General features: G+C 33.0%; 1 protein-coding gene across 1 annotated transcript in view; it reads left to right on the top strand.

Moving 5' to 3' along the window:
• tbc1d5 (TBC1 domain family, member 5) overlaps positions 1 to 14,235 on the top strand; it is a 42,632-nt gene that overhangs the window by 21,619 nt on the left and 6,778 nt on the right. Inside the window, exons 12-21 of the mRNA XM_056479651.1 lie at positions 2,010 to 2,079; positions 2,171 to 2,343; positions 3,269 to 3,411; positions 5,653 to 5,759; positions 6,206 to 6,291; positions 8,532 to 8,821; positions 9,041 to 9,103; positions 10,401 to 10,609; positions 12,629 to 12,725; positions 12,804 to 12,883. Coding sequence (XP_056335626.1) covers positions 2,010 to 2,079; positions 2,171 to 2,343; positions 3,269 to 3,411; positions 5,653 to 5,759; positions 6,206 to 6,291; positions 8,532 to 8,821; positions 9,041 to 9,103; positions 10,401 to 10,609; positions 12,629 to 12,725; positions 12,804 to 12,883 — 1,318 coding nt within the window. The remainder of the gene's footprint in view (positions 1 to 2,009; positions 2,080 to 2,170; positions 2,344 to 3,268; positions 3,412 to 5,652; positions 5,760 to 6,205; positions 6,292 to 8,531; positions 8,822 to 9,040; positions 9,104 to 10,400; positions 10,610 to 12,628; positions 12,726 to 12,803; positions 12,884 to 14,235) is intronic.

Raw genomic sequence — 14,235 nt, 5'->3', positions numbered from 1 at the left:
CTTTGTTTACCAAACAAGAGGATCGAATTAGATTTGCATTGTAAAGCATGAATAAAAGATAAAAAGTTATAATTTTTTATTTCATGTTTGACATTAACAAAGTCAAGTTTTTCCAAAGCGACTTCCAATTGAGAAGGCATTTCAGCGATTCAACAAAAGAGGCAATACACATAAGAAGTGCTAGTTATATAAAGTAACTTATTTGCACTCAGAGAATTTAGTGCTAGAGTAAAAGTGCTAGAGTTTTTTTTTTTAAATGGAGAGAAAGTGTTTCTACAGGTGGTTTGTCAAGCCCACTCACCTGAGTGAAGCACACTTCATAAATGCACAGTGTTTGTGTCAGTAAGATGAATGGGGGAGTTTTTAATAGGTGATTTGGTAAGCCCACTCACCTGTGTGAGGCACACTATTTTGGGTATTTTGGGTTGGTGTATGATGAGGTGGGGGAGAGAAGAGGGGTCTTGGTTTTATTCATCGGACTTCAGGGGCTCTTGGAAAGGATGGGTTTTTAGTTGTCGTTTATCAGCAGTCCGTGTGGGATTTAAAATTTTAGCTACTTGTGCTCACAAAATCTTTCTACATAAATCTGCTGTTTTTTTACAAAATTATGTGCAGAAATAGCAAAAAATGCCTGCAGATTCTGTCTGGCCCTAGTCATAAGTCTGAAAATCAAGTGGCAGTATTTGCAACAAATTTAATGCATCAAGCTATGCATCACAGACCAATGGTTACTGCAGAGGCTAAGAACTCTATTTTCACTATCTAATCACATGGTCTAAAGCTCCCAGCTCACACACAGGTCTGAATTCACTTGTTATTTTAGGGACAGAAAAAACAATCTGTCCAACAATCTGCATCTTGCGCATGTTCTAAAATTGTTGTCCTTTTTCTCTTATCACTGGAACTACCAGATTTCTATAACTACTAGAATTACCATAGTGGTCATTTTGACCATTGTCATGTCATATTTACATTTAAAGCTTCTATTGAGATAATAAAATTAAGCTTTGAATGTCTGTCATCATCCTAAAATACTATCTTTTTGGTAATAGATTCTATAAATGTATAGTTAGGCTACCAGACCACTCACTTTCATTATCAGAAGGTTTTATATTAAGAAGGTTTTTAGCAGCACTGAATATGCTGTTTTCAAAGACATATTTGAAGAAAAGTTGTTTTTGCCAACAGAAAGTTATATTTTTGTTAGCAGGAAGTTGCTAGGCAAAATGGGGATGTATATTTAAAGCCAGGGGCAGAAGTAATAGTCATTGAAAGGTCATTTTGACCCCTATGGTAATTTAAAGTTAGGAATACTCATAGCTCTTATGGACAAAACATAAAAGTGTCCGATAGAATATAATAATAGAATAAAATTTATTCTTATTTATGAGAATATTATTTTTTTATTTTAACAAAGTTAAGTGCTATTTTGGGGTTTCCGCCTACCCAAATTCAAATGCTTCCCAAATCTACGCGCAGAGGTGTAAATGTTAAAGTTTGGTGTCATTTTGAAGAAAACCCTTTGAATTTTTATAAAACACTGTTAAAAATTGATAAAAATAATTGTATTTGTTGTCTGTTATAATACACCTCTTTTGTAAGCTCAAATTTAAGTGTACCTTTTAGCTGCTGTGTGGTCTAGGTTGCTGTGATTAATTTTGGTGGTTCCTGCACATGTCAGTAATCATAGGAAAAAAGAAAAATGTCTCTGTCATAATCTATGCAAAAGTTATTCTATTCGAACTGATGAGAGAACTGAACCACTTATGGGGTTATTGGGCCAGTACGGATTTTTAAAATTTAAAGAATGCAGAAGTAAATGATGTCATGGACCCGGTAGCAAAAAATTTTAATGGTCTGAATGATCGCTTCGGAAGTTCTGGTGTTATCTATACCTTTAAAGAAAAAAGATAGGTGGTCTTAAAATCTCACTAAACTGCTTAAAGTGGGATGCTCATTTTGTTCAGCCTAATGCATATATTTCCTGTTTTTCACCAAATATCCTATAGTACTATGTTTTCACTGCTCATGGAGACCGCAGAACCCTGGTTCAGCAGTTTTGAGCGGGAGGTCAGAAAGGTACAAGGCATGGTTTCAATTTTTTTTGAACATCAACATCGAACTTGTTAGCACGACTTTTTATTGTGGTTTTTATGTATGTTGGTTTCAGGGCAAGGAAGAGATGTTAACCAGCATCCCCTTTGCAAGACCGCAAGACTCTGGCCCCTCTGTTGCTATAGTGACCAAAGTCAACCGAATTCAGGACCAGCTAATAAAGAAACATGATATTGAACTGTACATGCACCTCAACAGACTAGAAATAGCACCACAGATTTATGGAATGTGAGTATGAATATGTATATGTGTGTATATGCATACATACATGCATACAGTTGAAGTCAGAATTATTAGCCCCCTTTTGAATTTTTTTTCTTTTTAAAATATTTCGCGAATGATGTTTAACAGAGCAAGGAAATTTTCACAGTATGTCTGATAATATTTTTTCTTCTGGAGTGTTTTATTTCGGCTAGAATAAAAGCAGTTTTTAAATTAAAAAATATTTTAGATTATTAGCCCCTTTAAGTTATATTACAGAACAAACCATCGTTATACAATAATTTGCCTAATTACTCTAACCTACCTAATTTACTTAGCTAAGCCTTTAAATGTCACTTTAAGCTGTATAGAAGTGTCTTGAAAAATATCTAGTCAAATATTATTTACTGTCATCATGGCAAAGATAAAGTAAATCAGTTATTAGAAATGAGTTATTAAAACTATTATGTTGAGAATTGTGTTGAAAAATCTTCTTTCCGTTAAACAAAAATTGCGGGAAAAAATAAACAGGGGGGCTAATAATTCTGACTTCAACTGTATGTATGTATAGTATGTATGTATGTATGTATGTGGAACACTGGCTACTATCAGACTACTTGTACATACAAAAATCTCACTGGATTATTACAATTCTAACAATCTTTATTTTGGCTATTATTTATAATATGTAATATTGTACTGTCAATAAAGAGTGGTTATTTTATTGGTGTGTGTGTTAAAAAAACAAGCTATTTTATATACAGTATACATGTAATTATGCATACTTTTGTTTAGAATAACATTTAATTGTACATAGTACTTATTTGATAATAATTTCTTGTAATTCTCTGTGATTGATATAAACAGTGTTAACTTAAACTAAATTATACATGTTGTCTTTATGAATTTTTCACTTTTCATTAGTTATTCATTCTCTTGTTTTGTCGAGCAGTCGCTGGGTTCGATTGCTGTTTGGTCGGGAGTTTCCTCTGCAGGATCTGTTGGTGGTCTGGGATGCTCTTTTTGCTGACAGCATCACTTTGGACTTGGTAGATTACGTGTTTGTCGCTATGCTTCTGTACATCAGAGATGCTTGTGAGTTCAGTTCAGTCTCATCTGTGCTTCGTTAATTACACAAACCAATACAATCAAATATATACAGTTGATTAAAAGGGGCAGTTCAAAACTAAAACAAAAATAAAAACATATATACTCCGCCACAGGTGGTGCCAAACCTTTTATAAGTTTTTTTTTCTATTGAACACAGAAGATATTTTGAAGAATGTATGTAACTGGTAGCCATCGACTTGCCAATGGGAAAAGAAGCTATTGGAGTCAGTGGTTACTGGTTTTACATTTTTCAAATTATCTTATTTTGTGTTCAACAGAAGTAAAATAAATCTAATTGGTTTGAATCAAGTGGAGGGAGAGTAAATGATGACAGAATTAAGATTTTTGTTTGAACTCTTCCTTTAATTTCAACATAAAATTCAAGGTTCATGTTGATATCAAGCAACGTTTAATGGAATAGTTCACTCAAATTTAAATTTACTCACCCTTAAGAGGTTTTTGTTGATTGCAAATGAATGCTGCAAACTGGTATTCATTTACTTCTGTAGTATTTATTTTCTTATTAGGGAAGTCAGTGACTAGTGTTTTTTAACATTCTTCAAAATAATAGGAAAAAAAAACTTGAAACAAGTAAAGGCTGAGTAAATAACATTTTGGGATGAACTATGTAGATGTGTACTTTTACCCACAAACATGTGTTTAGTCATAATCTCATCACTTTCACATAAATAGCCAGTCCAAACACAGAAACTTAAAGCAACACTAAACGACTTGTAAAATGAACCTATTTACAAAAAAATTTAAAGTTGTAGTATACTTTTACCATTTCTGAATTAATTCAGTCAGGTCTTGAGGAGGCACTTTTAGCTTAGCTTAGCATAAATCATTAAATGTTCAAGACACCCTGGAGTACTTTTTTTTAAATTTCAACAGATTTATAAGAGTTGAGCATTATTTAAGACAACATTAGCACCGGTCAGCTTTAATTGTGGGGAAAACTGGATAATTTCTTAAATTTTCAGTTTTAAAATAATTTTTGGGATGGGACGTAGCGCGAATCTGCTATTTTAGTGATGACGTGTCGGTTTCTCATTATTATTCATAGCTGAGTTGTCTTATCCTATGAGAAGACCCTGCTTCTTAATTATTCATGGAGCACATGCTTTCCGAAGGCTAGGCAGACCTGCCAAGCGGTGAGAGCCAATGACTGGGTGAGACCGCGTCCGAGCACGACATGGGTCGTATGTGTTTGTTTACATGATCCACGGGGTTTGTTGTATGTTTTTCCCCACGTGCTGTCAGGGCCGATACAGCAAAGCTGTTGGTTTGCAGCAAGCATTTTTGTCGGGAGCGCTGTACGAGAATTGTAGAATGGTGGACTGTGCCTTTTATCAGTTGAGTTCGTTACAATTCAGACACATCGCCTATATATGTGCTGCTGTATTCGCCTATGTTTACAATCTACCAGATTACCGGCAAGGCTAATGGTTGAAATGGATAGGAAAAGAGACCTGCTCTCTTGCAGCACTCTACGCCTATAATGAAGCATATTTAGAAAAAATTCTGAGGTAGACCTGAACCGAAAGAAGGGGCTTTTATTGCCCTTTATATTGGATTAGTGTTTGAGCATCTCACTCCAACATTTTTATGAAGAGTTTAGTAAATTATGTGTACTAAGACTGACAGAAAATTAAAGTTTTGTTTTATTGGCCAACATGGCTAGGAACTGTAGTCTATAAAACTATATTCTGGCGTAATAATTAGAGAATTTTGCTGCTATACCATGGCTGCAGCAGGCAAAATGGTATTATGCACCACTGTTACCTAGCTGGGGACTATTTTCAAGTGCTGCTTAATGTCATTTTGCTTGCTGCATATCGACCTAACAAATAGTAACTTTTCATTTTCCGTCAGTCTTCGTACATGATGTAACAACAAAATAATGCAGCTTTAAATAGGGAAATTATTTGAAAAACTTTTTTTTTCTTTTTTTTTCAACATGTTAATGGTCTAATCTGATTCAATAATCTATGCTAAGGTAAGCTAAAAGTGCTCTGACCAGATCCGGAGATTGACTGAATGGATTCAAAACTAGTAAAATTGAACTGTTTAACACGAAAAAGAGCTTATTTCTAAATAAAGTGGAGTGTTCTTTTAATATTATGCAGATGAGTTGGCTTTTCCCTGCTGGCACTGAACATGCAGCTTTACCAGACCTTTATGAGTTTATGTGAATAATACGTTTCTCTTTTTTTCATGTCCTAGTGATCGCTAGCAACTTCCAGACGTGTCTTGGCCTCCTGATGCACTATCCTCCTATTGGAGACATTCATTCACTGCTGCTGAAAGCTTTATTCCTCAGAGACCCTAAGGTACTTCAGATAAAAATAAATGAATGACTAAATAAATACCATATATATAAATTTTTAATAATAATTCAAAATCATTGCATAAAAAATCTATTTCATTTTCTGATATTATAATATAGAATATTAATATGGTCACATTAAAGTAAGGTTGCATTGGTTAATTTTAGCAAATGAATGTGCTAACATGAACAAAAAATTAACAAAACATTAAGTTAATATCAATTTCTACATTTACTAATGCATTTTTCAAATGTAAAGTTGTTCTTGTTAACATTAGTTAATGCTCTAAGTCAACAATGAATGACTTTAATTTGGTTAGCAAAGATTATTAAATACTGGAATTAATGTATTGTTCATAGTAAACAATATGTAGGAACACAACATACAGCTAAAAGTACAGTACTATAGAACTATAAAACCTGTTATTTTTGTCTTTTTTTTTTAACTAGAATAATCCACGGCCAGTAAATTACCAGTTCCAGCAAAACCTCGACTACTACAAGACTCGTGGGGCTGACTTGGTTAACAAGACACGGTATGTTTCATAATTTTTATTAATTAATTTAAACAAAAAGAAACTTAGCATAATTTTACATCAAATAATATAGTCATTTAATTTGTGTTTGTGTATAAATACAGTTGAAGTCAAAATGATTAGCCCTGCTGATTTTTCCAAAATGATGTTTAACAGAGTAAGACATTTTTCACAGTATTTCCTTCAATATTTTTTCCTCAGGAGGAAAGTCTTTATTTTATTTTGGCTTGGATAAAAGCAGTTTTATAAAAAAAATAAATAAATAAAAAAAACTATTTAAGATCAACATTATTAGCCCCCCTTAAGTTATATTTTTCTTAATTGTCTACAGAACAAACCATCATTATACAATGATTTGCCTAATTAACCTAGTTAAGCCTTTAAATTGCACATTAAGCTGAATACTGGCGTCTTGAAAAATATCTAGTCAAATATTAAGTACTGTCATCATTGTAAAGATACAATAAATCTGTTATTAGAAACGAGTTAATAAAACTGTTATGTTTAGAACTGTGTTAAAAAAAAACTTTCAGTTAAACAAATGGAGAGGGGGGGGGGGGGTATACAGGGGCGCTAATATTTCTACTTCAACTGCATACAGTCTTATGCAAAACAATGGGTACCCCTTTGTGGCTGCATAGTAATGTGCTCTTTCTTTATAATAGAAGATCACAGTGAAATGCCATTCGGTTTCTAGAGAAAGCTAGATAATGTCATGTTTATCAGACAGAAATATTTAGTGTAGTAGTATTAAGATGTGTAAAACTAATTGAAACTGAAAAATAGGTTGTGCAAAAGTTTGGACAGCTTCTTTTTTGTGTGGATTTTAAAACCAGTAGTCATTTAATGCTGATTACAACACAAAATTGATTTGAGTGAACCTTAACAGTCCCAATGCAGGTGCAACCAATCATGAAAAAGGATATTTAAGATAGCTGATTGCTAGTTGGGCTTCACCTCATTGTGAACCTGAAAGTAGCAACATGGGAACCCCAAAATAACTTCCTAATGACCTAAAAACTAGGATAATTCATCAACATAAATTATCAAGGTTTAAAATCTCTATTTCCACAGTCAGAAATATAGTAAGAAAATGGAAGGCCACATGAACAGTTCTTGTAAAGAAAAGATGTGGTAGGCAAAAATATCTGCAAGACAAAGTCGCACAATGGTTGGAATGGTCACAGACCACCTTCAAAGAGCTCCAGGAACATCTTGCTGCTGATAATGTCATTGTACATCATTCTACAGTTCAGCAAACTCTTCACAAAGAACAGCTCAATGGAAGTTGATGCAGAAGAAGCCTTTTCTGCATTCTGCCAATGAGAAAAGTCATTTGAGGTATACAAAGGCTCATCTGGACAAACCTGAATCATTTTGAAAAAATATACTGTGGACAGATGCCACAACCATAGGTGGTTTACATGGCAGAAAAAAGAACACAGCATTCCAGGAGAAGAACTTGCTCCCTACTATAAAATACAGTGGAGAATCCATTATGCTGTGTGAATGTGTGACAAGCCCAGGTACTGGAAACCTTGTCAGAGTTAAAGGTCGCATGGATTCCACCCAGTATCAGCAGTTTCTGAAGAACAATGTTCAGGAATAAGTCAAGAGACTGAAGTTACGACAGGGTTGGATGTTTCAGCAGGACAGTGACCCAAAGTACAGTTCCAGATCTACCAAGGAATTCATGCTCAGACACAATACAATGTTCTAAAATGGCCATCCCAGTTCCCAAAACTGAACATCATCAAAAATCTATGTATTGATTTTAAAAGGGCCATTCATGCTTGGCACCCATCAAACCTGATTAAACTGGAGAAATTGTACAAGGCAGAATGGCCCAAAATGCATTCAGCAAGAATTCAGGGACTTATCCTTGACTATAAGAAGCATCTACAGGCTGTTATTTCAGCAAAAGGTGGCTGTACAAAAGATTGATGTCATTATTCTGTTGGGGTGCCCAAATTTTTGCACCTGTCTGTTATTGTTATGACTTGCATTGTATCTGTTGATTAAATAAATGTTATGTCAGAACTGAAATGTTGCTTTTTCCCTAGAGTATAAAATATATCCAAATGAGTTAGCTGATTTGAAAGGCCAGCAGGCTATGGCTTGCAATTATGAAAATCATCAGGGGTGGCCAAACTTTTGCATAGACTGTATATTATATATCATTTCAATTTTAAAAATAATGAATTAAGAATCATTTATTTACACTTATTTTTTTCCTTTAGGGCCAGCACCAAAGCAGCACCTCTCAATATTAATAAAGTATCCAGTTCTCTTCTTAACTTTGGCCGGAAGCTCATCGCACCGATGGGAGGCGGCTCTGGCGGCATCTCTCCAATTAACAGTGAAGTATTATCAGCCCCTCCCCTTCCAGCTCCAGCATCACGCCCATTAACCGAGGCTCCGTCATGCCCCGCCCCTTTAAATACCCAGATGAAATCACAGCCACTCCCACAAACGCAGCAGCAGCACCGGCTGCTGAAGTCTGAAAGTATGCCGGTGCACCTCAGCAAAGGTGAGCTCGCACAGGCAGACCTTTTGGCCACTTTACACTTTCTGGTTATTTCGGTTACTATGTTGCTTATTATGGTTATTCACTCTTTGACTTGTGACATTTTACTCATATACATGCAGAAGTTATCAATATTTCAGCATGTATGGATTATGTGAATGATTGAGAATAGGTACATGTGATAGAATAGATGTGTTGTAGCCTTACTCTGCTGTCTGTTAGATGTAGGTTCATGTGGAGCATCTCAGATTTCTCTCCCTGCCCAGATTCACTCTGATATCACAGGTAACTGCTGCCATGACAACAACATCAGCATCGGAGGATGCATGTGCACTGTATACGTGGATTTTATTTGATCTTGTTTTTTCTGTATGCTTTCACTGTGATTTGTCTGCTGTGTGATTATTGCATGTCTGTCTGTGTTCAGATATAATTCTATATTTTGTAATAAGTATGCTGCTTTTTGCATGCAGGTATATCAGTTTAAGAAAAAAGTATGTCTAAATGGACAAAAAAGTAAAACGATGAGCAAACAGTGCCCAAGAATATGTTATTATTATTATTATTATTATTATTATTATTATTATTATTATTATTATTATTATTATTATTATTTAATTGTATTTATTTTTTTTAATTATTAGTACAACTCAAATTCCAAAAAAACGGGAATGTTTTTAAAATGCAATTAATAAATGTATGGGCCATCATGAAAAGAGGAAACAATATAGATATGATATATGATAATGACCACTGATTGTTGAGCATTTGACAAAAAAAAAAAAAAAAACTTGTAAAACTTTCTTTACACGTTAAAAATTAGCTTGTATAAAACTTCCAGATGGTTAAACATTGTATTAAAAGAAAGTGAATGTAGCACAGTGTTAAACATGCCTCTGTTACAACCTTTTTGGACTGTGTTGAGGTCATCAAAATGAACATTTGTTAATATTTCCAAAATACAATTCATTTGCTTGCTGAAAACATTGGAAATTTTGTCTTTGCACTTTTGATAATTAGATAAAAGTTCAAAAAAATTTACAAATTGCATATTCTTGAATTTATTGCATTTATAAAACGTCCAAACATTTCTGCAATTCAGATTTTATTTTATTTTATTTTATTTTTAAAAACCACACTGAAGTTAGTTTTGCTGCTTAATATTAAGGATATTTTATCAAGGATGTTTTTATGAATAGAAAGTTTTAAAGAACTATTTTGTATAATTATATTTTTACTGTCACTTTTGATCAGTTTATTGCCTCCTTGCTTGATGAATTTATTATTAATTATTAAGTTTTAAACTGTTTAATTAAGTTTCACTTTGTAATTTAGCTTTCTGTCCATGCCTTTAGTTGGTTATCTTCATAGTAAAAACCTTCTGTTTTCCAAATCAGGTTTTGTTTCATTTGTCTTTTTCTGTGATTTACTGCATGCGGTGTAATATCTTATTATTTATGTTGCTCACGTTTGTTGAAATTGTTCTCTTACCTGTTACCTTGCTATTATTTGTCCATCTTCGTGGCTTGAAGCCTGTCTGGGACTAATAAGTGTTACTGTTCCTCTTATGTCTACTTTTCAGGCAACACCTCCAGAAACGTTAGCTCCTCCCCCAGCACTGAGAGTTTGTCTTGTGGGCGGGACCATGCAATGTCATCCCCTCCTCTACCTGTGTCCAGGGGGCGGGACTCTAGCACATCATCTCCGCCCTCCTCTGCTACAAAGAAAGACTCTTTCTTTAATATCAGTCGCTCTCGGTCCCACAGTAAAACTATCAACAAGAAGGACGCGGTAAAGAGAACTACAACTTTTGTTTATGATTTAAGTTAATCCATGTTTACAATCAGTATTTTTTGAGGCCATTCTTTCCTATTTTTATGTGTCATGACACTTATTACATTTTAGCTCCTACATTTTTTATATTATTTATACAACAAGTCAAAGTTTTTAAAAATGTTTTTTAAAAGAAGCCTATTCTTTTAATAAGCCTATGCTTATCATTTATTTGGTCAAAAATACAGTAAAAATATTTGAATGTTTAATAATTTGATTGATTTTTGTGATTCAGAGCTGAATTACTCTAGTGTTCAGTGTCATGTGATCCTTCAGAAATCATTCTAATATGCTGATTTGCTGTAATACCTTTAGATTATTATCTCAATCGTTAATAATGTGTTTTTTATAATTATCACAGTATAATTATTTATTTGATTTTTAGGATTCTTTGATGAAAAAAATAAAAATAATAAAAGAGCTCAAATGTAAAAATCTGATTATACATGTTTTTACTTTCACTCTTGAACATTTTAATGTGTTCTTGATAAGTAATAATAAATACATTTTAATAATGCTTTTGAATGGTACTGTATTACAGTTTAAAAAATGCAACAGTTTTTAAAACTGATAATGGTTATAAATATTTCTAAAGAATCACGTCACTTAAGATGAGTAATCATGCTGAATAATAAAGCTTTAAATCATTCATTCATTCATTTATTCATTCATTTTCTTCTGCTTATCTGGGGCCTGGTCGCGGGGGCAGCAGTCTCAGGAGAGAATCCCAGATTTCCCTCTCCTCAGACACTTTCTCCAGCTCCTCCTGAATAAGTAAAAAAAAAACAAATAAAATGTAAACCACATATAATCTGAAGTAGTTATTTGTAAATTGTAATAATATTTCACATTTTACAGTTTTACTGTATTTCTGAACAAATAAATGCAGAAATAGTGAGAAGACTAGGGTTCTTTTAAAATTATCAAAATATTTTCCTGATCATCAAACTTTTTAGTGGTAATATATTTGACCCTGAACCACAGAACCAACCAGTCAACATTTTTTTAAAATTGAGATTTATACATCATCTAAAAACTGAATATACAGTTGCAATCAGAATTATTAAACCCCCTGATTTATTAGCCCCCCTGTTTATTTTTTCCCCAATTTCTGCTTAATGGAGAGAAGATTTTTTCAACACATTTCTAAACATAATAGTTTTAATAACTCATTTCTAATTGATTTATGTTATCTTTGCCATAATGACAATAAATAATATTTGACTAGATATTTTTCAAGACACTTCTATACAGCTTAAAGTGACATTTAAAGGCTTAACTAGGTTAATTAGGTTAACTAGGCTGGCCAGGGTAATTAGGCAAGTTATTGTAGAATGATGGTTTGTTCTGTAGACTATCGAAAAAAATATCGCTTAATAATATATTATTATATTAATAATAATATTATTATAATATTGACCTTAAAATGGTTTTAAAAAAAAATCTAAATCTGCTTTTATTCTAGCCAAAATAAAACATTTTTTCCAGAAAAAATATTATCAGACATACTGTGAAACTTTTCTTGCTCTGTTAATCATCATTTAGGAAATATTTTAAAAAGAAAGAAAAAATCAAAGGGGGGCTACTAATTATGTTTGCTACTGTATAAGCTGTATATTGATGTATACGTTTTTAAAGAATAGGACAACTTTTGGATGTACAACTCTGTGTTAAAACATACTGAGAAAATCACCTTTAAATTTGTATAAATTTAGAGCTTAGCAATGCACATTACTAATCTAAAATTGAGTTTTGAACATGGTCTTTCTTAATCTAATGTTTTTTTGGCATAAAAAATTACACTTTTACCCATACAGTGTATTTTTAGTTATTGCCAAAAATATACCCATGCAATATAAGACCATATATAAAACCAAAGTCACATATGCAAATGATTGTATTTTATCCCCTAATATTTATCGTATTGTATAAGTCCTGTATGTATGCTAATTAATATTTATGTATTTTTCCACACAGGAGGAGCTGGAGGCTCAGGTGTCGTTCCTGCAGGGTCAGATTAATGACCTCGAAGCCATGAGTAAATATTGTGCCAAGATGATGAACGCGCACATAGGTGAGTCAGTGAGCCGGTCAGTCACAAAACAAACACTGCTGATGGAATCGTAATGATTGTGCTTTGATTTATGAACAGGCAAAATTCAAGATGTGATACTGCAGGAGCATCTGGAGAAAGAAGATGAGGTTCTAGTGTCACTTGCTGGACTGAAACAGGTATTAATGCTGTCTCTGCTAAAATAAGTCTGTCTTTTTCTTTTTTTTTTTTTGGACATTTACAGTTGAAGTCAGAATTATTAGCCCCTCTGAATTATTAACTCCACCCCCCCCCCCCCCCCCCCCCTCCCCACCCGTCTCAATTTCTGCTTAATGGAGAGAAGTTTTTTCAACCATTTCTAAACATAATAGTTTTAATTACTCATTTCTAATAACTGATTGACTTTGCCATGATGACAGTGAATAATATTTTACAAGACATTTATCAAGGCACTTCTATACATCTTAAAGTGACATTTAAAGGCTTAACTAGGTAAATTAGGTTAACTAGGCAGGTTAGGGTAATTAGGCAAGTTATTGTATAATGATGTTTTTTTTTTTCTGTAGACAATTGAAAAAAATATATATCTTAAAAGGGCTAATAAATTTGACCTTAAAATGGTTTTTAAAAAATAAAAAACTGCTTTTATTCTAACCGAAAAAAAAAACAAATAAGACTTTCTCCAGAAGAAAAAATATTATCAGACATACTGTGAATTTTTCCTTGCTCTGTTAAACGTCATTTGGGAAATATTTAAAAAAGAAAAAAAATTAGAAGGGGGCTAATAATTCTGACTTCAACTGTACATAAGTGTTTTTATTGCATCTTTTTATTAATATTTTAACAATTAATCACAAAACACATTGAAACAAACCAACAGACCGTGCCCATTTAACAATACTAAAAAAAGACTAAATAAATTCTCTCTCTATATATATATATATATATATATTCATAATTAATAATACAATTATAAAAAATAAATTATCGTAGTAAAAGATTTAATAATAATTTTAGTAGGTAAATGAATAAAAAAATATATAAAAATAATGATCAAATAAATAAATTCAATTATGACATACCATAACAAACTCAATAAAATCCAAGTAGGGAGTCCAGACTTAATGAAAAGCCTCAGTGGACATATGAATGACACAGGTAAGAAACTCTATGGGAATCATTTCCCTAATAATACTGTGCCATCCTTTCAAGGATGGGGGTTTGTCACTGATCCAGTTTATTAGTATATTTTTTCTGGCAGCAAAGTGTCAAATAAACGATTTGGTGAATTTGTCAGGAAAACATCCAACTGGGAGACCTAAAATCAAAGACAATGGATCCAACTCTAGCTGAAGTCCAAACATACGGCTCAGAACAGTAACGATGTTTGACCAATAAGTTCTAATAACAGGACAATTCCAAAATAGTTGGGTGTAGTCTCCCTCTTCCACCTTACATTTAACACATAGTGGTACATAGTGACTCCTGTCAGCTAAGAATAGGAAACTGAGGCTATAATTCTTACAGTCTC

Source organism: Danio aesculapii, chromosome 19, assembly GCF_903798145.1.
Source record: "Danio aesculapii chromosome 19, fDanAes4.1, whole genome shotgun sequence".
NCBI classification, from domain to species: domain Eukaryota; kingdom Metazoa; phylum Chordata; class Actinopteri; order Cypriniformes; family Danionidae; genus Danio; species Danio aesculapii.
This window is presented reverse-complemented; position numbering and strand designations above follow the sequence as displayed.